Source organism: Larimichthys crocea, chromosome XV, assembly GCF_000972845.2.
Source record: "Larimichthys crocea isolate SSNF chromosome XV, L_crocea_2.0, whole genome shotgun sequence".
NCBI lineage: Eukaryota > Metazoa > Chordata > Actinopteri > Sciaenidae > Larimichthys > Larimichthys crocea.
Window position 1 is genome coordinate 12,106,811 of NC_040025.1, and position 25,826 is coordinate 12,132,636.

Here is a 25,826-nt window from a genome sequence, read left to right on the forward strand (position 1 = left end):
ATTATGTTATTTGATGCTCCAGACTCTCAACATTTGAGCCAAGATAGTTTAATATTGGTGTCCTAACATCAGATTAAAACATATACATTTAAAAAAAGGTCTGTCCTAAGGCATTTATTAGTTTCTGACTCTGAGAAGCTCAACCCTGTTTTGGATATCCTATGCTGTTTGCCTGAAAACAAATCCTCTGTTGCAAACTACCAAATTAATTATGTTATATATATACATCGAGCAGGCTGGGTTGAAATTCAGTGCAAAGTCAGAGAACACGTGTGAACATCTGCCCTATATTGATAGTCTGTATATCCAAACATCTGTCTGAGCGGCTGACACCGTCTAACGAGGGTAGATAAAAGGCGTCTGCTCGAAGTTTCTAGTGCAGTGAATCAGAGTAAGTGTCATCTGTGTCTGTCTCAGTGGTGCCGGGCGGTGTGGACTGAACTGTCATTCGCGGATGTTGGATGAAGTTCTCTGCTGAGAGGTTAGTTACTGTGGCAACGCCGGGTCTCTTTTTCTACCTCCGGTGTGTGTGTGTGTGTGTGTGTGTGTGTGTGTGTGTGTGTGTGTGTGTGTGTGCTGCTGTGAATTAAATAAAAGCATGAATAGAAAAATAAATTGCTTTTGAGTCACTGTCTCATACATGGACGTGATTTATTCCAATTATCTGAAGAGAGAGTACATTTTTAGTGCAGAACTATTTTGAATTTCTGTTCACTTCTCCACTAAATCCCTGTTATTGTCAGTGCCTCAGGATGCACACTGAAAAGAGCTTCTGTATAAACAGAACCAGAGACTGTATGACCAAACTTACTCATTTAAAGACTATGTGGAAACTCAACCCTGCATAGAAATTGGTATTTATGTGATACTAGAGCCTCCAGTTCCAGAGTGTAATCCCACTGTGGTAAATATAGAAAGCTGTACTTGTGTATTTGTACTCTCTTTCTCTCTGCAGTGCCCACTTGCCCAGCTCCTGTTCTGGCACGACACTGGCTCAGCATCCCCTTCCGCATTCCCTGTAAACTTCCTCTTCTTCCTGGTGGTCCAAAACACCAAAAATCCTCCTCCATCAACGTCCCCTTTTGGTCTCTTTGCCTCTGTCATTATGTCCATAGGGGAACGCCCAGCTCCTGTTCTGGCACGACACTGAAAACCTCTTCTTCTACCCGGTGGTCTAAAACACCTGTGGTACAAACGCTAACACTCCCCCGGTGCTCTGAACTCAGCCCAGCTAACAAACTGAGCTAACAGCAGCTACAGTTTACTTCACTGTCCATCAGGAAACTCCGTATGTAAATCACAGAGTTGAGGTAAAGCAGCCGGAGGACGTCAGAGGGAAAACCAGAAAACATTTTCTCCATAAAATAAGATCCAGTTTCACCTAAATCTGTTATTTAAGAGTTGTACAATGTTGCTGTAATGCTGTGGAAATAGTCTGGGCAGTCGCCATAATGTACTGTAGACCCTGTCGGGATGATCGCTCTCAGTCTAGTTGGATGTTTGGAGAATAAAGAGGTGGGGACCGCGATCTGATCCAGGAGGAGTTCGTACAGTCTCCCCTCGAGCCTCCAAAGATGGTGAGATTGAGAGGCCTTATACACAAACAGCTGTGGTCCCATAAATCACCTCCGTGATGTGCGATAGCTCATCTCTAACCACAGAAGATTAACGCACACCCTGATATGCTAAATTGAAAAAATCCATCACGGTTTGGCCTTTACAGAAATGAATGCGGGTATTCAGTATTGACTTATCTGCCACCAGAGTTACCGTCCTGTATAAGAGGGTTGTTCGGTAAAATTAGGAAATGTCTCGACTCTGTGTTTCCACTCTGTTTATCTCTTCACTGGTTGTTTACTCTCTGCCTGTGAAGCTTTAGGATGCATGCATTTAATTTAAGTATACTCCCGAGAACAGTGAGCACTTTCTTATGTATGCCCTGATATCATTAACATATAAACATGTTTAATCTTGTCGGAGCACTAGCATGGTGAAAAATACTCATTATACAGCCCAGTGTTGTGAATTATTTCTGGCTCGTGTTCATTTGCTTTTTCCACTGGAACTAATGTCAATTTAAAACGCCCGGAAAAAGTATCAGAGCTTCACCGTGAACACATCCGTGATATAAAAAGACGAAGAGTCGACAGTCACGCTGACGTGTTTGCAAGGCTGGACGCTTCCATCTGTCAATCAAAGCGTCCACGCTCTTAACCCTGCATAACTTTAAGCCTTAATATAATGTGAACAGGTGAGTTGTATATAAATTCACCCTCAGTACAGTTGTCATGAACGGGGAAATTAGCTACAGAGACCAAAACTGTTTTTTGTACCAGGCTGTAAACATGTTTATTTCTGCTGTCTAACATGGGGACTTATGGAGACTGACTCACTTCTGGAGCCAGCCTCAAGTGGACGACAAGAGGAACTGCAGTTTTTGGTACTTTTGCGTCACTTCATAGGTTTTTCCTCTGATGTCCTCCGGCTGCTCATCTTCTACTCTCTGTGATTTACAGAGTTTCCCGATGAACAGCCTAACGATTAGTTAACTGCTAATTGACCGGAGATACCCGGACCGGGTTCAAGCACAACCAAACAAGTCCAACAGGGAACAACTTTACACTACTGAGGTGACTTACAGACTTTCCTGATGGAAAGATTTCGAAGTAATGAACCGCTAACGTCATTATTAGGTGTTCATCCTCTGGACACCATGAATATTTTACTAAATTTAATTCAAATGTATCCAGTAATTTGTAGATACACTTCCAAAAAATGTCTCATGGTGGTGCTAGAGGAAAAATCAGGGGAGTTCATCCTCAGAGGACCAAGAGTGGCATGGCGATCCATTCAATACCTGTTTAGATATTTCAGACAGGACCGTATGAAAGTGGTTACAAACCAATCTCCAGCTCGGCCTCGGGCTCCTGAATCATCCTCGTTTCCTGTAGCTCTACCTCGCTCTCCTTCAGCTGAACTCACACAACCTTTATAAACTTACACAAACAACCCTGGTTGCAGAACGTTATCATTACAGTCCAATTACTTCTATCTCGGCGACACTCCTCTCTTCCTACACCCTTTGTTTCTTTTCGTTGCTCCTGAAGACATCCTTTTATCCAGGGCAGCGTATGCTACGTATTTCTGTCTAGCAGGGCAGCCTAATTGAATTGGGCTCTCTCTTCATCACGACACACTTACTGAGCTCGGTGTAATCAATGAGAGGGGCCTTGCAGAGAAGGTCCCAGCTCTTAGATGGTTGATTTATGGCTGTGCGTGAGGCCGGCAGCAAAACAGCCCAGCACACAGTAAAGACCAAGAGAGAGAGAAAGAGAAAGGGAGAGGGAGGGGATGATGACAGGAAGGGCTACTGTGCTCTTCATATATCAGACTGCTGTGACAGATAACAAGCCCACGACCAATCACAAAGAAAATGATAAGAGACGGCCATGAACGCTGAAGTCTGTTTACAAAAGCAAGGAACCTCAAAGGATGGAAACGTCTCCTCATCCCCACGCTTTAGATTCCCGTGGGGTTGACTGAATACATAATGTAGTTCAGCTGAACCGTGGTTTAATGAATAGGTAGAGTGCAGGACATTAAACACGGGAACCTTTAATCAGGAGAACGATACAGTTACAGGAGACCTGCAGGTCAACTCACCCCTCATTTACTCCTGAAGCATACCGTAGGGAACGCGGCACCGCAGGGCGATCTGTTAGTTTGCATGTAAGGTCAAAGAAAAAAAACGAGAGCCAATTAGCCGAGATAAATTAGAAATAAGAGCCAATTTTATGCATGTTAATCTTAATTATAAATAGCTTTTTGATCAGGATGTGAAGCGCTTAAAGAAAATCGAACCTCTCAACCTCTATACGACCGGCATTTATCAAAATCTAAAGTCATTCCCAGTGTATTAAAACATGATAAATAAAGTCCTGATCTTTGTTTTCTAGTGTAGTTTAAGTTCATTATGTTGATGTTGATTACTTTTTTTGGTGGTATGTCTCCACTGACAAGTGTTCTCGAACTTATCGAAGGTGTAAGATTGTGTCATGAGGGATGTGAGGAAGTGTTTTGCTCACATCACATCACATAATCACCATCTGTAAACGGTGGGACTTACCCAGCTGGTTGTTTTCCAGGGGGTGGTTCGCCAAAGAGTCATCAAGGACGACTGACCAGGTTGTGCCGACTTTTCCACATAAATTCCTAGATCTTTTTTTCATAAGTTGCCAAAGAGACTAACTACTACCACATGACCATTGTTTGTTACAACATCAGGGGTTGTAGATGAACAGCGGGACAGACGGACGCTGTTTTCCAAGTGGAAGGTTCGCCAAAGAGTCAGTCTCTGGTGGGTTTTTTAAAGCCACATATTTGGTATCAAATCAAAGAGGATGTTCTGCTTTTTCAAATGAAAACCACTTGAGATTGTTTTTAGGGTTTTTTTTTTCAGTTTTTAAGATACAGCAGAAAAGTATTATTAAAAAAAAAAGAATCAATATTTCAACCAATGAAATAACATAAAAATAGCATAAAAACAGAAACAGTGAGCCTGGCTCCATCCAAAGCTCACTAATTAACATCTTATTTATTTAATCTGTACAAAAACTGTGGAGAAAACAACAAGTTGTGGCTCAGTGTTGAATCACAAATGAATGCCAGTTTTTAGCAGTAAGAGGATGTTTTTTTAGGAGTTTTAAAGGAATAAATACGTTTAGTTTCTTTCATGCTGAGAGTTAGATGATAATAGATGATTCGATATCAAGCTGGAGCCAGCAGACGGTTAACCTAGTTTAGTTTCTGTTGTTTTTGGATCCATGCTATCTACACATTCATAGAAACACAACATTTACTGTTAATTTATTCACGCTGTGATAATCGGATGCAATATTCAGTCTCATTAGCAGAGTTACTGTCGCGTGTTGCAGGTTACACTTTGAAGCCTTGAAAGACGTAATAAAAGGCGCAATAATAATCATTTTAAAAAGTGTGCCAAATCACTTAATTAAACATCCTGTTTGTGCTGTTGTTGTGTGTAATCCTCAGAGGTAATCCTCCAGCCACAGAATGCCAGCTGATTTAAATATCTCCAGGACCCGAGACTTTTCCAAATAATGTTTTTCAGCGGGAGAATAAGTAAGATCGTGTGCCAGGATGGAGTTAAAAGCTGTCCAATTATTCCAAATGGGTTTTACATGAGAGACTCTGCTTTTGAGGTTTTTGTCCAAATGCCCAAAGACTTGTCTCAAGTGTTTGAGTCCTTCTATCTGTTGAAACTGGCACTCTATCTTCATTATATGGTTAACAACATTGGTCAAGAGTGTGCAGTCAACGCCAACGTCCTTGATTCGGGTGTATTAAAGTTATTTGGCCGCATAATAACAACCTGAGCTGTAAATCTGACACATTACTACATGAACTGTAGGTGAGTTTTGTGTGTTTGGGTTCTCAGTGTGTTCTTGGACGGATGCCGGGAGACTTGCCAAGTTTTATTTGAACCAGTCACAGCAAAGTCCAACTGTCATCCTGTCAACACTTCGGCAGCATCAAGAGGACACGTGCGATGTTCTTCTCGCCTCTCGTACTCCTCCCATAAAGCTGTTGCCTCCATCTGCTGTCGCTATTTCTGTCAGTCTGAGATCCACGTGAATGTATGTCAGGCCGGCATTATGCGACACAAAGAAATATAAAGGAGTGGGAGGTTTTATGTGAGTGGAGACGGGGCGTCTGGATCTGCAAGCAAGGTAGAGACCGTCCGCAAGGTGACTAATGTTGAATAAAAGCCCAGGGGACGTTTCTGTTCTTTTGCCAGGGTTTAAAACAAGGTTGCACCTTTTTCTCATGAGAACCAAATTTTTCTTGTAGGCTAATCATTGGAGGAGAGTCAGGTTGTTTATGTCAAACTGATTCAGCCAGAGGAATTTTCTGTGACAGGCACATTTATGCCACATGAAATTTTTGTTTACATTCACATTTTAGTGGCAGATTTGCCCCTCTGGGGTTTTATCGATGACCCGATCGATGCCCACGATTGCAAAAGATTGCTTACGGCACTAAGTCACACAGCACCAACTATTTCACTGATTTTGTTGAAATTGGATCATATTTTATGGAGAAAATGTTTTCAGGTTTCCCCTCTGATGTCCTCCGCCTCAACTCGCTGTGATTTACAGAGTTTCCTGATGGACAGTGAAGTAAACGGCTGACAACTGTAGCTGCTGTTAGCTCAGTTTGTTAGCTGGGCTGCCTGAGATTATGAGCTCGGAGCACCAGGGGAGTGTTATTGTTTGTACAACAGGAGTTTTGGACCACCAGAAGAAGAAGAGGTTTACAGTGTCATGCCAGAACAGGAGCTGGGCGAGGGAGGAATGTAAACAGACTCAGCAGCCTCTATGGACATAATGGCAGAGGCAAAGAGACCAAAAGGGACGGTGACAGAAGCTAGGAAGAGAAAGGAGAGAAAAGCAAACCCCATAAATATGTTATGGGACACCCGCGGGCCATATGAAGTGTGCGAAGGCTTTGTTGCCCTGCGTTGACCCTCTTAGTCTCAGGCTGCATACAAATGATGCAGACGAGCAGACCCTGATTCAACCTTGACTTGGGCTCGACTTATAATTCCCCCCAGTGTACATGCACACATCCATGGAGTTACATTTAGATGACAAAAGGAATAAACTGGACGGAGTCTGAGTCAGTAGATTTATAGAGTCCATTCGTCGGCGCGAGCCTTTTTGTTTTGATGGATTGTGTCTCATCTGTGACAGGAACCATATTTCAAGAATAACTGAATATGCCGTTTTATATATTGCTTCTTTGCACATTCTTGTTGCATCATGTGCATGGTGTATTTCAGGCAAATGCTCCTCTGAACAAAGATCTTTTTCTTTTAAAAATTCATACGGTGCAAACTCACTGAAACTTTCCTCAACAAAAACATCTTCAAAGAAACATAAAGCATAAGTTTGTTATCTGATACAGAGTTTTAAAGTTTGATTTGAGGAGCCCCACACTACATTTGTTGTTGTCTTCTTTTATTATGTGTGTATATATACAGTATGTCCCGAAGCATTTCTGATTCTTTATTTGCTCCAGGCTGTCCGGCTGTCAAAAACAACCCACTGCAATCCATTAAAACACCGGTGGAGCACAGTGTTCTGAGCGAATAACTCAACGTGAACAAAGTGAACTGTGGAGCAAACAAACAGCAGCTGTAGTTTCAGTCAACGAAAGCTTGTATTAAAGAAAGCGGAGCCGCTTCGAGCTAAAGCAAAGAGAGTCTCTGTGTTTGTGGTGCTTTGCAGGAGAAAACGTCCAAATCCTGCAAATTGATTCTCCGACTGAACATTTCATTACAAACCTTCAGTGTGATCTAACTTCTTGGTCGATGCTTGCTGTCCGGGAAGGGAAAGATTATATCCCTGAACTAATTACAAGTGACTCTGTTTTATGTGTTCTGCCAACATTTTCAGCCTCTTCAGCGTAGATCAAGCTGATGTGAAAAGGTGGAAGATAATAAATGATTCTGTTTTATTACCGTTTATTTCAACTTTTATTCATATCATATTTCTTTTTCCAACTTTTACAGCAAAAAGCTCACACAGACCAGGTACACCTGTCCATAAAACTGTTTTAGCTTTCTCTGTCTTCATCCTCTTCAGTCTCTTCTCCTCTGTCATAATGTCCATAGAGGCTGCTGAGCCCAGTTACGTTCCCCACTTGCCCAGCTCCTGTTCTGGCACGACACCAGCTCTGCTTCCCGTCATCCCACCCTGGGCCTGTAAACCTCTCCTTCTTCTTCCCGGTGGTCTAAAACATCTGTGGTACAAACACTGCTAACTGAGCTAACATGAGCTAACAGCAGCTACAGTCGTCAGCAGTTTACTTCACTGTCCGTCAGAAAACTCTGTAAATCACAGAGAGTTTCTACAGTAGCCCAGAACGGACAAACTAAACGCTGATCTTTTGTGTGAGGGGAGGGTGAGGCGGCAGTGAGATCACTTTATGAATTGCCTCTCTGCATTAATTAATAAACAATAATTTGACTATTCAATTATATTTCTTTGTGCACAGAGAGCCAAAGCACAGACATAATTAATAACATTAATAATAAGCGCATGGATGAATGGCCGTGCTAAAGGCAACAGAACATCATCAATGATTAATTATCACACCTGTATGTTTCCTGCTATGAGTTAAATGAAACAGCTCTTGCACAGTCTGCCGATCCATAATACATATATCAAATACTAATCACACACAGTATGAAACAGATACTAATTAGCACAGAAAACTGTTTTTGCAGTTAGTATACAAATATCTTTGTACAAACAGAAAATGATGAAGTAAGAGGATGGATCAATGAAGTGCATTAAATCACCCAACAGCACAATAACAATAATCTAACAGGATAATATATAATAATGTATTAAAGACGGAGCCCATGTGGCTGCACGGAGAACTGCTCTGTGCTGTGGCTCAGCTGGTACAGCGACCCGGTTCTGACTCCAGCCTGTGGTCCACAGTCGTTTTTCTTTTTCTCTCTCTCTGAAAGCCATCCAGATGATCTTGATAGTACTTATGTACTTGTAAATAACTAGGATGTTAAATGAATGCTTGAGTTTTACGTGTAAGTATTTTAAATAACTATATAACAGCAGATCTTTACACTTCTTCCACCACTGACTCAGTCATCTGTAGTCCTTTATCACAACAGAGATTTTGATTTGTCGTAGTAGGAAAAGCGGGTGTTACTAATAATCAATCAATTAATCAATCATCAATCAGACTTTACCTGACAGCACTCACCCCTTTTATTAACAAAAACACAAACTGAGGAAACTTTATCCCATGATGTTGACAGAGGCAGGTTAAAAAATAAATAAATAATAATAATAATAAAACACATTAAAATGTATAATTAGATAGGCATTGATAAAAGGGAAAAAAATGTAATAATGTATAAATGAATAGACAAACTAATGAAATGAACAGAAACAAAAAAACAGATTAAAATGTATAAATAGACAAATAAATAAATAAATAAATAAATAAAGTTCAAGTACAATCCAGACTAAAAACACAGGTCTTGAGTTTGTTTTGTTTTTGTTTGTTTTATTTAATATGGAATACATTTAATATATCATATTAAATATATAATATATATATATATATTTAATATGAAAGGAAATAATAAGTTTTATTCAAGTGTCCCAGTAAGTCATGATCAATATTTAATATTATGTTTAATATTTAACTAAAAATTGTATTAATATTATTTATTTACATTAATATTTATTTATAAGTTTAAATTCTAAAGTAAATAAAAATACAAATAAATAATAATAATACAATAATAACAATAAAAATGATAATAATAATAACAGTAATAATATTAACAGTAATAATAATAATAATAATAATAATAATAATAATAATAATAATAATCCGAATACTATCGTCCTAGTAATATATATAATAGTCAGTCTTCACCTGTGTGCTGTCGCTGTCGCTGTAACTGATGCTGCAGCGCCCCCTGCTGGCTCGGAGTCGTGTGTGCGTTCACGGACCTTGTTTTGTTTTGACCTGCAGCAGCAGCAGCAGCAGCTGTTTGTTGTTGTTGTTTTTGTTGTTGTTGTGGAGCTGCCTGCTGTCAGTGGGACACACAGGTCAGTCGCAGCCGTCCGTCACACACACTCACACTATGATATAACGCTTCATAACGTCACAGACGAGTTTTTATCGTCATGTTGTTGTTAGCTCAGACGGCTAATTCAGCTAGCTGAGCTAGTTCTGCTAACTGACTTCACGAGACGTTCAGAGGGTTTAAAACTAAAATAACAAACATTAAACACGATGTGATATAACATGTAACATGTCATATGAAGGCAGACACCGTGTAGGGTTTGATTTAATTAATTAAATTATCAATTAAAGAAGCCAGAAGCAGCGACGTGTTTTGTTGTTTTAGCACGTGTGCTCTGACTGAGAGTCAGCTTCATCTTCACAGCCTGTTTGTTAAGTTATATATAATAATAATAATAAATATTCAGTTTGTTATGAACAGTCAGACCTCATGTTGAAGTTAAAGTATTAATGTCACAATAAAAACACAATAATTCAAAAGTTAAAGTACAAAAACACCTACTGAAAGCAAAAATGAAAGTAGACTGCCTCTTTGGCAATATTATATATTTATTATTATTTATTTTATTTTATTAATTTATCATCATTTTCAACAATGCATCACATTTTATAAGCTCTTATTTCTGAAGGTTAATAAACAAGTCACGTTTTTATATGCTCTTATTTTGAAGGTTAATTAACAATCTGATAATCACATTTTATAAGCTCTTATTTTGAAGGTTAATAAACAAACATAATCACATTTTATAAGCTCTTATTTTGAAGGTTAATAAACAAACAATCACTTTTTATATGCTCTTATTTTGAAGGTTAATTAACAATCTAATAATCACATTTTATAAGCTCTTATTTTGACGGTTAATAAACAAACAATCACTTTTTATATGCTCTTATTTTGAAGGTTAATTAACAATCCGATAATCACAGTTTATAAGCTCTTATTTTGAAGGTTAATAAACAAACATAATCACATTTTATAAGCTCTTATTTTGAAGCTTAATAAACAAACAATCACATTTTATAAGCTCTTATTTTGAAGGTTCCTAAACAAACAGATAATCACATTTTATAAGCTCTTATTTTGAAGGTTAATAAACAATCACTTTTTATATGCTCTTATTTTGAAGGTTAATTAACAATCTGATAATCACATTTTATAAGCTCTTATTTTGAAGGTTAATAAACAAACATAATCACATTTTATAAGCTCTTATTTTGTAGGTTAATAAACACAGATAATCACATTTTATAAGCTCTTATTTTGAAGGTTAATAAACAAACAATCACATTTTACAAGCTCTTATTTTGTCAGATTAAATTCAGCAGAGTTAAGTTAAACTTTCAGTGTGCCGCAGCTTCTCAGATGTGATGATTTGCTGCTTTCGTCTCTGAGCTTCTTAAACTTTGCTCGTCCTCCGTCACGACAGCGCTGAATGCTGCAGATCTCAGGATGGACTCCAGCGGGAAACCCTCGACCGCACAGCTCGTGGTCTTGGCCACCAGCTCAGCCCTGACGGCCGTCTTCTACTCCATCTACAGGAGCAGATCGACGACGGTCGCCAGATTAAAGGTCAGACACGTCTCAGCACACACACACACACACTGTGTCTCTGTCACGTGAACGTTAGTTAATCTGAAATGTTTGATTCTGCAGGAGGCCAAGAAAGTCTCCATCGACCAGGACCTGAAAAACCTGCTGTCTGAAACTCCTGGGAGATGCGTCCCGTACGCTGTCATAGAAGGTACGAGGGCGACCGTGAAAGCCTGAATAAGTTCTAATTTATACGAATGAACATGTCCGCGATGACTAAGAGTCTTATTTACTGCACACTGCAGGTGTGGTGAGATCCGTGAAGGAAACTCTGAGCAGCCAGTTTGTCGATAACTGCAAAGGCGTGATCGAGAGGCTGACGCTGAAGGAGGAAAAGATGGTTTGGAATCGCACCACTCATCTCTGGTACGTCACCGGGAGGGTTTGAATATTGCAAATCAAATTAAATAAACAAAACAATAAATTCAATTAACCAAACCAGATTGAACCAAATTAAATTTCCTGCTTCGTCTTATCTGACTTTCATGAGCACGCGTCGTCGTCCTGCGCCTCGGCTTCTTGAGCGAGCAGACCAAACAAGCGTCGGCTCGGGGAAGAGTGCGCCGTTAATGTCACTTTGCAGGGTGGATGGTTAATTAGCTGCAGCTGCAGCACGGTAAACAACGTGTAAACAAACCTGCAGACGTCACTTCGGTCTGCTCAGATGCTGCCGTGGTTCTTAATTGACACGCCGTCATTTAGCTGTTTACGTGACATGTTCCTGCAGCGATAAGTACTGTGACAGATGTAGAGGTGGGGTAGATTGTTGGTGGTGTTGGAGAGGAGGTCCTCTCTGAGGAGCTGGAGGTCTTCAGGAGGTTTTTGAAGGTGGAGAGGGATGCCAGGCCTCGTCCACTGGAGGAGGTAACATATGAGGACATTCAAGAACCGGAGACGACTTCGTACCATTAGAGATTTGAATTGAATGCGGGCTGCTGCAGGTAGACAGTGGAGCTCGATGAGCAGCGGGGTAACATGTGAAGACCAGGCACGCCACCACGTTCTGGATCATCTGAAAGGGTTTCAATGAGCAGGCTGGGAGGCCCATCAGGAGGACGGTGTCAGGAGCTGGGTCGCATGTTGAGTCAGGTCAAGGCAACGTCATCAGAGAAGGTTAGATGGTCATCGATAGAAGGCGATGGTGTGAAGTAGGTTTTGTTATGGAATTTTTTTATCCTTAGGTAAGGATCCTTAGGTAAGGCCCACACGAGGTCCCGTGTGGGCCTTGAGGTCCTCGTCAGTATTAATTGTTTGTCTTATCCTATCTCAACACTGTGGTGTCCAGGGTCACAGAGACCTGTTGCTGCCTTCATAGACATAATAGATAGCTTGTTGTTGACGTTCCGATCTGCGTAAACAGACATCTGTGTCTCCAGACTGAACAGCTGACAATAACACTCCATGGGTAAAGACATTCTCTGTGACTAATTCGGGGGCGTGTAGTATTTGTGGTGTTATCTTTGGGTTTAAAGCAGGGGTCGGCAATTAGCGGCCCGCGGGCCAAAACAGGCCCGCCGTCAATTATATCTGGCCCGCTAGATGACGTTGATTTTTTAATATATATATATATATATATATATATAATATATATAATATATATAATATAATATATATATATTTTATATATATATATCTTTACCCTCATGTTTCCTGTCAAATACAACAATTCCCACAGATTTCACAACATTTATTGAAAGTTAGCGTCGGTAACGTGACAGCAGCCAGAACATCCTCGCAGCCTCTTTACTTGACCCACAGGTCGGAACACTAATTGGCACGTGCGTGCGCTGTAACCTGTGGAAAATAAAAGTGTCCTGTGTCCCTCTTGTATCGGACAACGTGAACAAATGTGTTTCATTAAATGAAAAAAACAAAAACAAACAAGGTCGGCTCAAATATCAAATTCCATCGCGGGCCATGACCGCAAAGCATGGTCATGGGCCGCGATGGAATTGTCAGAAAAAAAATTGGCCCGGGTCCAAATCCCAAATATTTTGCCGACCCACTGGTTTAAAGTCTTGGGCAGAATGTGAGACCGACTCAGGCACTTCTGATGAACTTTGAGAGTGTCTCTAATTCTCCTTGGCCAAGCGTCAATAAATAATACAGCATAAGACATCAGAGGCTCCTGAACACTTTCTACCTTTCTGATCTCACCATTGACCTTTGACTTCAGAAGTTTCTCCACAACAGGTCAACAGCAGCTCAGTTTTTGAGCGTTTTTTGGAGAGTGTTCTGAATAAATGTGATTTAAGTTGGACTAATGCAACACAACTAGAGCTAGAATGATGAGCTGATGTCAAAAATATTACATTACATTGCATTTAGCAGACGCTTTTATCCAAAGCGACTTACAGAGGAGGACATAAGCTGAGAAAGGTGTAAAGGACACAGAGTAGTTGTTAGTTTTGTTAGGCAGGGAAGCATTCTCGAAACAGAAAGGTTTTTACAAGTTTTTTAAAGGTAGAAAGGGATGTTGCTGTTCTTGTAGCCGTTGGTAGGTCATTCCACCATTTGGGGACAACCACAGAGAAGAGTTTAGAGTGACCTCGCTTCGCGAGAGGCGAGGGTACAACTAGACGGTTTGTATGAGCGGGGGTAACGCCCTGGTCGGGACGTGAGCCTTTAGTAAGGCGCTGAGATAGGCAGGGGCAGATATTCTTATTCCACTCCTCCAGTGTGAAGATTTTTCCCGTTTTACATCAATGCAACCTGAGTATAATAATATTTTAAACTGGTGGTCGGACAAAATAAAACATTTGAGGATGTTATTTTGGAGACTGCGGAAGATCATGTAGAAAATAATTGCCAGATTTATCAAAAATAATCAATGCAGCTTTAAATATTTATAACTGTGATGTTTCTCAACAGGAACAACACGGAGAAAGTCATCCACCAGCGCACCAACACGGTTCCCTTCGCCCTCGGGTCTCACGATGACGATATCGCTGCCACCATACGGGTTGTTCGTCCTCTAGACGCTGCCGAGTTGGACCTGGAGACGACCTACGAGAACTTCCACCCAACAGTCCAGTCCCTGTCCAACGTCATCGGCCACTTCATCAGCGGGGAGCGACCCAAAGGCATCCACGAAACGGAGGAGATGCTGCGGCTGGGAGACAGCGTCACGGGCGTCGGGGAGCTGGTCCTCGATAACAACCTGATCAAGCTGCAACCTCCCAAACAGGGCTTCCGCTACTTCCTCACGCGGCTGGACTACGAGTCTCTGCTCAGGAAGCAGGGCAAAAGCGTCAGGCTGTGGCGGATCCTGACCGTCGTGTTCGGCGTCGCCGCCTGCTCCACACTCCTCTTCATCCTGTGGAAGCGATACGTTCACCACAGACAGAACAAGAAGGAGAGGAGCATGCTCGAGGAGTTCAAGGAGCAGCAGAAGAAACGCATGCGCGAACTCAACCTAGAGGAAGGCAGCGTGTCGCCCACCAGCTGTACGGTCTGCCTGAGCCGCGAGCGCTCGTGCGTGTTTCTCGAATGCGGTCACGTGTGCGCCTGCGCGCAGTGTTACGACGCCCTGCCGGAGCCAAAGAAGTGCCCCATCTGCAGGGCGACCATTGACAGGGTGGTGCCTCTTTACAACAGCTAATGTGGAAACGCAGATCACTGAAAATATGTCGTCCAAAAAAAAAAAAAGGGTTAATATCGCTGCACTTCTTCTTCGCCTTCACTCTTCTAGATGAATCATTTGTATCCGTGCTGAATCACGATGCACTCTCGCTTCCCATCGACTCTTCGAATCAGATCTGGAGACAGAAAATGAAACTTTTCCTTTCATCCTCTTGTGTGTTTGACAAATATCGGTCATGCATCACATACGAAGCCTCGGACAACACAACAGGGACGTTTTGCACTTTGATCAGTAAGAAGACGGAAGCTTCGTGTTTAAGAAAGTAAACTTTGATTGAAAACTTTGCTGCTGCCTGATTTCATTCTTTTGAAGTACATATTAAAAAAGGTCCGGCGTGTCACATTTGGGAGGCAGAAATGACTCATCCGTACAGACGGCGTGACAAAGTAAAAGAAAGTCTTCACTGTGTGGTTTAATTAGCACGAGAAGGATGTGAATGTGTCCATGTCACCAGCTCAACACCGATTAAAATATCTTCAGGATGATCCATCCATCCAGAATAGTTCCAGTAGTTTTCAGCTGACTCTAAATTGCCTGTAGATCTGAATGTGAGTGTGAATGATGACTTGTCCAGGGTGTGATAGGCTCCAGCCTCACCGTGACCCTCCATGAGGATGAGCAGTTAATGGATGGATGAGCAAGGGCTGAGCCTCTGCACACACCACCAGGGCGGCCCGACCATGTTTCCAAAGTAGCCTCGACACTGGCTCTAGTTTTTTTTGTAAGTTTTGCGTAGTTTAATCTCCACGCTTGGAAGAGGGTGGGCACTAGTTAGTGGGTTGCAGTCTGCAGCTTCACCACTAGATGTCACTAAATCCTGCACACTCGACCTTTAAAACCTCAAATCAGACATTTTCTGTAACCTACCGGTCGTAATTACTGCATGTAAACGTGTGGCAAGCGACTAATGCACCTTAAATTATAAAGAAAAGAGGTGAACGGTGTGAAACGTTCAGCTAGAAGAGAGAAAATCTAACATGCAGGACAATGACGACAGAGACGGAGCACGTTTTTCTGTTTTCACACTCTTTGTACATCAAATGTCACTCCATGGAAACCATCAGCTGTCATAGTTTCATTTATTTGTCAGGGACTGTGCACGTAAAATCAAAACTTTCACTCCCTGAGCAGGTGGACACATAAAAAGTTGAATGAAACCTTCATACGGCGAAAGAGTGATTTCTAATGCCTTTGGGAAACTCCACACAAGTTTCCTCAGATTGATTTTTAACTTCACTTTGTGTGCACTGACGTGTTCAGTCATTATTTTTAATGTCTTAAAGTTTGCTTTCATCCCTCTGAAGGTTTATTTCTGGTCGTATCGTCAGTGCGGCACAGATGAGGCAGACGAAAGGTCGTGGTTCACACTGAAAAATTGTCTGTAAGAGTTTGAAGAGTGAAGCGAGGCCAACTGCTGCTGCTGCTGGTGGTGGTGGAGGCGGAGGTGATAATTATACAAGCTTCTTGTCAGGTTGTTCCAGAGAGAGAGAAAGGGAGCAGGTTGTCCCTGTCCTGTTCTTTTTTGATTTCCCTCCGGGTACCTGCTAATAAAGAAATGTGCAGCAGGTGCTCAGACTGTGCCGACAGGTGAAACCTGTTGAAGTGTAGCGGTACATTGGCGACCTTGTTGTTACCATCACAGCCGCTGCTTTTTTCCTCAAACTCATCATTTGCAACTGAAACCTCATTAAAGACAAATCTAATTGAATCTGTCACAGTCTTTAGAATAAAGACACAAACGTTCCATGTTAGAGGAACAGAGAGATTTCTGCCAGGAGAGGGAGACGTCTGCCTGCGAGGAGAACCGTGGATTCGGGATTTGAGTCCTTGAACAGTCACGAAAATGTGTGGCCACCTTCCCCCAACACAAACATCTGTTTTCAACTCCTGCTGGGTGTTTGTTTTTTTTTGATTAATTTCAAGCTGTCTGTACATTTAAACAGTGGATTACTTGCCGCCGCACGAAATGCTCAAATGTTTTGCTTCGTTTCAAATTCAATTGGCTGTTTTAATGTGAGGCAGACCTTTTTCTTTCCAGTTGAAGTCAGCTGGCAAAGAATAAAATCTTTATTTACGAGAAAACAGACGACTGTTAAAGCAAACGATGGAGGAGAAAATGCTTCTGCATGATTCAGTTTGAGGTCTGGAACATCCTTTATAGTTTCAAATGATAATGTATTATTTAAAAATCGGCCAACATTATGCCACAAAACCCCCAGATGGATTACTTAACGTTACATTGGGACTTTGGCATTATCATTGCATTAGTATTCAGCAGCTTGCCCACAGATATCTGTTTTCCAGGAGTGAGCTCTCTCCGAAGGAACCTCAGCTAAATGTCACAAAGATACAGTGCAATCAAGCAGGAAGAGCGTCACGCACTCTTTTATCCTGATGGCACTAATCGCCTCATCACGACCACTTTACCATCAACCCATAACTGACCCTGAATTACTTAAAAATGCTGCTCCCTTTCTTGATTTCATGAAAAATTTAAAGCAACATCGTGTAACTTTTCTCTCATGAACTAACGTCTGTTACCTCCTGTTGATCCGCACTGACCTGTGATCAGGTGAACGGTGTCTCTGTCATTCGTACGTCTGTTCTCACACTATGTAACTTTGGGCTCCGGGTCGGGAGAAGTACGTAACGCTTTACGGCACTAAGTCACACAGCAGCAACTATTTGACTGATTTTGGCGAAACTGAATGTCCTCCGGCTGCTCCGGCCTCAACTCTCTGTGATTTACAGAGTTTCCTGATGGACAGTGAAGTACACCGTAGCTGCTGTTAGATAACGTTAGCTCAGTTTGTGAGCTCAGGGGGAGTGTTAGTGTTTGTGCCACAGGCGTTTTGGACCACCGCAAATAAGAGGAGGTTTTCTGAAGCAGAGCTCGTGCAAGGACGGGGCGCTTACTAGGCTCAGAAGTCTCTATGGACATAATGGCAGAGGAGAAGAGAGCAAAGAGGACGTTGACAGAGGAAGCTAAGAAAAGAAAAGGAGAGAGTGAGCGAGCAAGAAGCCGCCGGACAAGAGTAAATCTTTTAGTGGTTGGTGAAATAAAAGGCTGAAAGACAGATCATGGTGTTATATTGTCAGTTTCTTCTTCAGCGTTTATTCAAGTTATGAGCAAATAGACAAAACAGAACCAACATGAATATCCACTCCAAATTTAATTCTACATATTTTTGGGGGGATGTTATGTGCTCCATCTGATGGACGTCCCAGACCTTTTGCATCCACGCCTCAGCCATCTCATGGTTATACACTTCAAGTCTTTTGTAAGTAATTTATTTTAAAAGTATTCCTTGAGGTATATCCAGTTGGAAAACATCTTTAAGGGCATCGAATGCCTCTCGACATGTCAGAAGCTTTCACGAAGGCGTTGCAGCAACATCTTTTAGATCTGCGTTGCCAGATGTTCACCGTGCAGTCTGACTTTTTTTTGTAATTAATCAACGTTACCAAAAGATCTCACTCACTCACAGACGCGTTAACAAACTAGTCTCTCTCTCATTGTGCGACAAACATGAAAGCAGCAGCTCGGGTCCAACACCATGGAAACCCTTCAACATAATCCTGCCTTGCTTTTATCAGCAGGAGCTGTCACTGTACTCACAGCGAGTGAACCATCAAAGACATTCCCTCTATTATTCCCCACTTAAGAGTTTTGAATTTCAATGCCAGACGAGGGCCGTGCACGGGAGGGGCGGGAGGCTTAATGGCGGAGGTAAGATGTTTACCGCGGGATCTACTCTCCGATGAACGCCATTTGCAATTTAAAACAGATCACATTTTCCTGCATGTGCACCGACTGGCACGCTCGAAACAACTCAAACGAATATCTCAGACACTCGGGCGGTGAGGTTAATCAGGCCAATAAAAACCTCAGACAAGACATCGATCTGAACAGCACATCGGATTACTGTGTAATCTGCTGCGATAAACCACAGAGAGCGGCTGCTAAATCTTCAGATTAATAATTATGTGATAAAAATATATTCAGTTGATCAATTACACTGATTTAATCATTAGTGCTCTAGCGCTTTAACACTAATTTAATTAATTGTGATTAAACAGAGGCTGTTTATGTGGATTAAAAGTCTTAATCCAGATTAATTCGCTGCACTCAAAAGGTCTTAAAATCTCTTTTATGCAGCGAGCGAGCGAGCTGGAATTCTCTAATAAGGCGATATAAAGGCTGCCACACTGACAGCGGCACCTTTTGAATCATCTCACTTATTCTGTTCTTTTATCTGAAAAGTGGTTTTAGCTTTCAAAGTAGTGGATTGATTTTTTTTGTGTGATTCAATTAGGCCGCAGTCAGGGTAGCACCGTGTTCTCTCGATGAAAGAATGCGTCTCAGTCGTGCAGAGCTGTGCTGCAGTGACGTAAAACTTTTTTGAAAAGTGCCTTTAAGAGGCAGACGGTTAATTAAATGCACTCACACATGAGAAACCTCTTATTATTTTGTATTAATACTTCCTATTTAACAGGTTTTAAGGTGAAGACCTGCGTTCAATTATTTCTTGACAGCACAAGGTCAAAGCATCAAAGGTAGCGGCGATTTTTTATGTCCAATGGACCCTTTCGGTGTTTGGTGATTGTGTATCATACGCCAATCAGACATAACATTATGACCACGGACAGGTGAGGCGGATAACACCGAGTGGGTAAGCAAAAAGTGAACATTTTGTTCTCAGAGTTCATCGAGCGGTAACCTCTGTGTCAAAAACTGCAGTTCCTCAAACGTCCACTTGAGGCTGGCTCCAGAAGTGAGTCAGTCTCCATAAGTCCCCATGTTTCACAGCAGAAATAAACATGTTTACAGCCTGGTACAAAAAACAGTTTTGGTCTCTGTAGCTAATTTCCCCGTTAATGACAACTGTACTGAGGGTGAATTTATATACAACTCACCTGTTCACATTATATTAAGGCTTAAAGTTATGCAGGATTAAGAACGTGGACGCTTTGATTGACAGGTGGGTGTGGTTACAGATGGCTTGTTTGGCACCCAGAACCTCAGGGTTAGGTTTTTAGATTATCTGGGAGGTGGACAGGGTCTTTGAATGCTCACTAATTCTGGCCTGTGTTGTCTGATCCAACAGCTCCTGTAGCTCAAACAACTGAAAAAAAAGTTAATGTTGGTTCTGATGGAAAGGTGTCAGAACAAACATCACAGTTTGTTTGGATCAGGCATGTTGACTCCTATCCACTGTGCCAATAATAGGCATGTGAGCATCATTCTGGACCATAGAACAATGGAAGAAGGTGACCTGTTTTGGTGGCACAATGATGCACTATGAGAAGATGCTTTGGGCGATGTTCTGCTGGGAAACCTTGAATCCTGCCATTCATGTTGATGTAGCTAAGCACAGCTAAGCATTGTTGCAGACCACGTACACCCTTTCATGGAAACGATATTCTCTGATGGCAGGACAATGTGTAATGGTTTGAGGAACACAACAACAGATAAAGGTGTTGACTTGGCCTCCAGTTCCCCAAGATCTCAATCCAATCCATCATATGTGGTCCGATCCATGGAGGTCCCACCTTGCAACTTCCAGGACTTCAAGGATCTGCTGCTAACGTCTTGGTGTTTAGATACCACAGCACACCTTCAGAGTTCTGGTGGAGTCCATGCCTCGCAGGGTCAGGGCTGTTTTGGACCGCCACAGTATTTGTCTTTGGTTGTCATAACGTTATGGCTGCTGGCTGTATTTTAGAAACTGATGTGTTTTATATGAACAATAACGAATACAGCTGTGAAGTGTAGTGGATATAACAGAGACTTGAGTAGATGCACTTCATTCCTTCACTGCACCGAGCGTGAGTGCGGCTAATGGATTATAATTAATGTGATTTATTTATAGGAATAATTCATCAGTTCTTTGATTATTCTGTTTTTAATTAGACTTTTTTTTTCCTGATTGTAATTACATTGTGACAGATGGATATGCAACCATTAAAACAGCAAATCTACATTCACAGACGGTTTGCTCTTAATTGTATAATGTCTGTCTGCATCGTAACATTGTGACTGAATGCTTTGTTTGGTCTGTCTAGACAGGATAAAACTTGTTGTGTCTCTGCTGGTTCAATCCAAAAATCCCAAAAATGGGAAAAGGTGTGGATCATCTGTGGACCTGAGGCAGGTGTTAACCAACATATGACAAATTCAACTAAAAACTGTTCAACCATTAACAATAAAAGAAAAGTCATTAAAACGTAAAATTAAAATGTAAAATGCCTCCAGATCTCACATATGGCATCTTTAATAGAACAGTTGTTCCAAACCATTTGGGCGTGTGATCCTTTAAATCAAAGTAATGTCTAACTGTGACCTCATGTTTGAAAGTTTAACACCTGAGGAGGTAAAAAATATCCAGAAATCTCAAACCTCAAACTACATTTAGATGTTTTTGCAAAAGAAAATTACAAATAAAAGGCTGGAAACTTGTTACATTATTAATCAGCATGTTGGGAAATACTGCAGGAGATCATAGGAGACTCATCATAGCCCGTTTAATGACTCTAAAGGGTTACACGGTAAAACATGGCTGGTGTTTGTTATGATCATAGCACCAACTCTGAGCAAAGGGAGTTGGTTTGATTAGTATTCAGTTTTTGTCTGTTTGTTTGGATGCTGCAAAATATGAAACAATAAAAAGTCAAAGTAAAAAATAGATGAGACTGTCAGGGGACATCTGGGAGCCATCTTAACTATTTAGCATCAGCGACAGTGGAGTATTCATGTTGTTATACATATTCATGAACATAATTTGATGAATATTGTTATGAGAGGATAACCTGCCAGGGCAGTGGTTAAGATCTCCCATGGTCCCCTCTCGCCTCCTTCACTGAAATATGGCAGCATACATACACTTTATTATAAAACTCTGCTCTAACATTTCTCCCGACACTGCCACACAGAGTCTCAGGTTACTGCCTCCCTCCCATTACTGTGATTAAATCAGTTCTCTGAAAGAAACAGGACACCCCGTGGCTAAAACGCTGGGACTAAATAGTCATTGCGGGACTGGGCGAAAGGTCAGGGGTCATCCTCAGGCGACCGTGAATACCCAGAACAAATCTTCATGTCAGGTGCCATCATTAGCACGTTTAAGTGTAGAAGCTCCTCAGCTCTCTTGTCTTTCTTTCTTCGTTCCCGATATGTGAAATGACTGATGATGTTCTCAGGCAGAGAGAGTCCGGACTTTTATTCAAATGAGTGTGGGGACGTCTTTTGACTGGAGCTTCAGATGTTCACTGACCGCTGAGGTGTGATATCGTGCAGATTTGTGTCATGACTCTGGTACCTTCATGTTCTAACTCTATTGTCGTTTCAGACTTGATTGATCTCACCTGTTCAGCCTCATCACTCACCTGTGTGTCATTCCCCTCATCACTCCCCAGTTTATACACCAGTCCTCAGCCACTAGATCTTTGTCAGATTGTCTACGTGCCACGAGCCTCAGCTCTCCATCACAGCTTTTTTACTGCCTGTTGTTGATGACTATATCTCGTCTTCTGAACTTTGTTTGCCTGCCTGCCTCGTTACCTGATTGTTGCCTCCGGAGTTGTGCATTTGGGTTTGCTTCATGCTTCTTGTGTGGCTTATTGTGGCCAAAGGTGTGGTCAGTTGTTGCAATCGCAGGTTTCTGAAGAGCTGTTGTGATGTTCAGAGTGTGGTGGCTCTGGCCAGTGCCTTGTTGGCAGTCTTGCCTGTGCCACCTCCTGGCTAATCTGAAAATCGGCAAAGAGGTAGATTGTCCGTTGACCTAAGGCGGCTGAATGACGCCTGGTTGCTCAAACAAGCCATCTGTAACATCACCCAACTGTCAGTCAAAGCGTCCACGCTCTTAATCCTGCATAACTTTAAGTCTTAATATAATGTGAACAGGTGAGTTGTATATAAATTCACCCTCAGTACAGTTGTCATGAACGGGGAAATTAGCTACAGAGACCAAAACTGTTTTTTGTACCAGGCTGTAAACATGTTTATTTCTGCTGTCTAACATGGGGACTTATGGAGACTGACTCACTTCTGGAGCCAGCCTCAGGTGGACGTTTGAGGAACTGCAGTTTTTGGCACTTTTCCTCTGAGCCATGATGCTACAGTGCTGTAATATTATTTCTACAGTTTCACTTAACTTTGAAAAACGTAACATCTGTCAATTGTTTATAATATGCACATGGGCGTAAGGTGTTGTGCACGTATCGAGGGCAGCACCAATGAAATGTTCCCGTGCACATCGGTGCCATGAGTCAATGCAGTCAGTCACTAAATTTAAAAAAATCTGACATATTTGGACTTTGGACCAAAATAAATATTGATGAGATCATTTTCCTTGCTGCACTCCAGATAGACAAAAAAAAACCCACCAATGGTTTCCATGGGAACTGATAATCAACTTACACCCTAAAGTTGAAACAAGACTCATTCATTGTACCGCACGACCTACGTCCAGCCTAGCTTTCAGCCAGACAGTGCAATTACTTATGTTTGTCCTGCTCGCTATTTATGTGCACATGAAACTGCTGTGATACAGAGGCCTGGATTAAATCAGACATCAGCCGCCACCGCTCTGCAAAAGAGTTTAAGTAGCTGTAATGTAAGAGAATAATTGGCACTAAAGATTCACTGTCAGACCGAACTGTGTGTGTGTGTGGGAAGAAAAACATGATGACCGCCGTCTGAGCGGAGCTGAACGAGAGATACTGCTTCTATCAATGGAAACGTAGCCTAATGACATCATGCTAAACATAGTGTGTATATAGAGAATATACTGTAATTAAAACTACAGTTTAAAATTGTATTTTCATGCCTTATTTTTGTCAGTAGCCTAGCAACAGTACATGCTTCAAAGTTCATATCAGGTAATTTTCCATTGTCCGTGCATGAAAACTAATAGGCATGGTATGTTTGCATGTAATATCACAATGCACCTGCACAAATTGTGTCTTTGTACGTGTGTGTGTACTCTTCAAAGCACTGTACACTGTCAGTGTACTTGTTAGATCCATGAAGCAGGGGTGAAGGTGGTTATTAGCGCCGCAGTAATGAGCTATCAGTCTGTTGCTTCATTCCTCCTTCACGTACCCACCCTCAGTCATGCTGTGCGTGTTTTTACCTTGTTAAAAGGCTGGGTGGTGTAAATCATTTCTTGTCATCCTAATTACTAGTGTCCTCTTTGATTTTTCAAGCATCCATATTGAGGTAGTTTTTGTTGTTAATGAGGCAGAAGTGCAACCAATGCAGCCGATGTCAGCTTGACATCACATCACACTCTGAGGCAGATGGAAAAATACAGTATAGTGGCTCTCACTATATTTTCAACTAGAGAGGACAAATATTAACTGAATAACAATATGTAGATATGTTTATAATATATGTACATATTGTTATTCACAATAAATGTTTAACCTTTATTTAATGTGGAAAGATCCCATTAAAAATCTCTGGCCAAGACAGGCAGCAGCATGAACTGAGAAGAAGTAAATTTGAACAGACACAAAACAGTTTTAGAATAAAATATATTATAAAACATGGACATAGTCTTTGTTAAAGCTCAGTCTGCTGCCATCTTGGCAGTCCTGCTTTTACCTTCAAGCTAATCTAAAAAATGGCAAAGACCTGGATTGTCAGTGGACCTGTAACAGAACCCACCTGTCAATCAAGGGTCCACGATCTTAATCCTGCATAACTTTAAGCCTTAATATAACCTGAACAGGTGAGTTGTATATAAATTCACCCTCAGTACAGTTGTCATGAACGGGGAAATTAGCTACAGAGACCAAAACAGTTTTTTGTACCAGGCTGTAAACATGTTTATTTCTGCTGTCTAACATGGGGACTTATGGAGACTGACTCACTTCTGGAGCCAGCCTCAAGTGGACGTTTGAGGAACTGCAGTTTTTGGCACTTTGTCTTCACTTCACAGCCAAGTTGCAGCTTGATTACAACACATGACATCCTAAATAAACATAAAAAAAAAAGTGCAGTACGAGCCAGGAATGCAGCAATATCAGTTCAAATAACGCCACCCCAAGAAATCATCTGCAGGTCTTTCAATGTAAATGTAAAAGTTTCCTAACTTTCTGTAATGTGTTCCAGTCTGCAGTATCAAAACACCCTCTTCCCAAAAGTCCTCTGCAATTACTGTCCATCACGCTTCTGGGAAATGAGTTTATATATTTGTAAGATGAGGAGCAAAAAGTCTATTTAAAGTGTGTCTAAACCCTCAAACCACTTTTTCTTGCAGGTGAAATCAGTGTATATTTAGTAGTGTCCATACCTACCTCCCTCTACTGGTTGAAACTTTGCGATTGCATTTGAATTCCACCATTGGCTGATTTTCAGTCAGGTGATGTATGGTGCCAGCTTTCATCAGCAACAAGCCCCTCCCCTCACAGCTGCTGTCACTAACCATGAAGCCACACGCCAATAACGACTGTCGTCTGCTGCTTTTTTTAAATTTAATAGTTTCACACTAAACTGAGGGCTGCAGGTGAATACAGCAAGGCAGAAAGTCTGTAGGCAATTAAAAGAATTCAAAGTATGTTGAGGTGAGTAAGTTATTCAGGAAGGTGGGCGCCATGCTACTTTCCACAAATATCAAAATGAGAGCAGCGACAGGGAGCCAGAGGAGAGTGGTTAAAAGCACACCGACATGCTGTTTTTGGCTAATTGAAATGCACACATGCTGACACATTTGGGACAATTTAAAGAGATTTTACTGGCTGTACATGATTTTACTTGATTCTCCATGACTGTGCATGCTGGCAGCTCCGCCAGAACCGCGAAGGCATTAAAGTAGTCGAGGCGTGAGACGAACAGCGCCTGTACAGAGCATTAAGTGGCATACTCAGTCGATTTCTTTCTTATGTTTTATCGTGCAAAGTTAGTGACAGATGAAAATTAGCTGGTTCCTGACTCAC

The 25,826-nt window shown here is 41.6% G+C and overlaps 1 protein-coding gene across 1 annotated transcript; it reads left to right on the top strand.

The window, feature by feature from the left end:
* Nucleotides 1-9,559: 9,559 nt before the first annotated feature.
* Nucleotides 9,560-16,042, top strand: mul1 (mitochondrial E3 ubiquitin protein ligase 1). The gene is made up of 5 exons (XM_027288867.1): nucleotides 9,560-9,674; nucleotides 11,079-11,221; nucleotides 11,306-11,393; nucleotides 11,488-11,608; nucleotides 14,114-16,042. The coding sequence occupies exons 2-5, from the start codon at nucleotides 11,102-11,104 to the stop codon at nucleotides 14,841-14,843; spliced, it is 1,059 nt and encodes a 352-aa protein (XP_027144668.1). The 5' UTR covers nucleotides 9,560-9,674; nucleotides 11,079-11,101; the 3' UTR covers nucleotides 14,844-16,042.
* Nucleotides 16,043-25,826: the final 9,784 nt, after the last annotated feature.